Source organism: Cebus imitator, unplaced genomic scaffold (assembly GCF_001604975.1).
Source record: "Cebus imitator isolate Cc_AM_T3 unplaced genomic scaffold, Cebus_imitator-1.0 Scaffold509, whole genome shotgun sequence".
NCBI lineage: Eukaryota > Metazoa > Chordata > Mammalia > Primates > Cebidae > Cebus > Cebus imitator.
Genome location: NW_016107824.1, coordinates 856,370 through 857,881, shown reverse-complemented (window position 1 = coordinate 857,881; position 1,512 = coordinate 856,370). Strand labels below are relative to the sequence as shown.

At 53.3% G+C, this 1,512-nt stretch overlaps 1 protein-coding gene across 1 annotated transcript in view; it reads right to left on the bottom strand.

Annotated features, from left to right (window-relative positions):
• The window catches only part of SPG7 (SPG7 matrix AAA peptidase subunit, paraplegin), a 48,403-nt gene that overhangs the window by 30,447 nt on the left and 16,444 nt on the right, over positions 1-1,512 (bottom strand). The window contains exon 4 of the mRNA XM_017513946.2: positions 639-880. Within this exon, the coding sequence (XP_017369435.1) occupies positions 639-880 (242 nt within the window). The remainder of the gene's footprint in view (positions 1-638; positions 881-1,512) is intronic.

The window sequence follows — 1,512 nt, the reverse complement described above, 5'->3', positions numbered from 1 at the left end:
AAAAAAAAAAAAAAAAAAAAAAGAAAGAAAAGGAAAAGCATGCTGAATCCTGAGCAACCCAGTGAAGGCGCAGAGCTCTGGTGGAGGCCCTGGTCATTTCCCCCGGTCTGGGCCACACCAACCCCAGACCACTTTTCCTAATCACTGGTCCGCACATTATCCAGGGTTAAAGTGCTCCAAACACAGGTTCTGACACACTCTTGGAATCTAAAGACCTGGCTGGGTGCAGTGGCTCACACCTGTAAGCCCAGCACTTTGGGAGGCTGAGGTGGACAGATCACCTGAGGTCAGGAGTTCGAGACCAGCCTGGCCAACATGGAGAAAACCCATCTCTGCTAAAAATACAAAAATTAGTTGGGTGTGGTGGCAGGCACCTGCCATCCCAGCTACTCAGGAGGCTGAGGCAGGAAAACCGCTTGAACCCGGGGGAAAGACGTTGCAGTGAGCAGAGATCACATTATTGGAATCCAGCCTGAGTGACAGAGTGAGACTCCACCTCGAAAAAAAACAAAAAACAAAAAAAGACAACCAAATAAATGCAAATAAATGGGTTGAGGGCCCTGTATGAAAAAGAGGCACACCCTCAACTCCAAGTATCCAAAAGGACGGCAACAGCCCACGCCCACACCCTCACTCACAGGCCGCCCAAACACCACCGCTCCAGGGTGCAGGTAGACTTCCACCACGTCGCTCTCAGGCACCACCTGGACGCGCTGCACCTCGCCCTTCGCCAGCATCTCGTGGACAAAGTCGTTCCAGGAAATGCTGCCCCCGCTGGAGCTGAGGGCGTTCAGAAGGCTCATGACAACCGCGATGACCAGCAAGGTCCGAAGCCGCTCTCGGTACATCTGGTCCTCCCGCTCCCGGCGCCTCCTGTCCTCTGAGCCAGCAGGGAAGCAAGAAAGAGAACCAAGCGCATGAGCATGACACAGCTGGCATCCAGAGCTTCTTCAGGAAAGCTCCAATGAACTGGGAGGGGCAGCGTCCTGCACGGAAGATCCTGCGTTTGTGCCGATTTTTCCCTAAAGATATTGGAGACAAAGACAACGGGAAGCTGTCCCAGGTCACCGACACGTCATTCGCCAAGGTAACTTCAGCAAGGAGCAGGAGTGGTTCCTACCTTAGATAAGAGGAAACCATTTCTTTTTCTTTTTTCTTTTGTGCAGAGGTGACAAGAAACCAAGTCACCCCTGCACAGCCAGCATCTATAGCAAACCACTCCACGTGGAGCTCCCCAAGACAGGCCCACACCTGTTGAATAAACCAAAGCTTCAACTGGTTACCAGCTCTCCTAGCTGTCTGTGTCCAAGGAACTCCACCTCATTACACACACCTGGTCAGATCGGAGCCAAGACCCAGACACACGCAGGGCCGGGACAAACACTAAGGCCAGTCCAAGGGCCAAATCCTGAGGCAAGAAGCCCACTCGGTCTCACCATCACCAGAACACCTGTGCCTGCGGACATACCGCCAGGGACCCAGCAGTAACAACGCCAACTCCAGAACACCTGC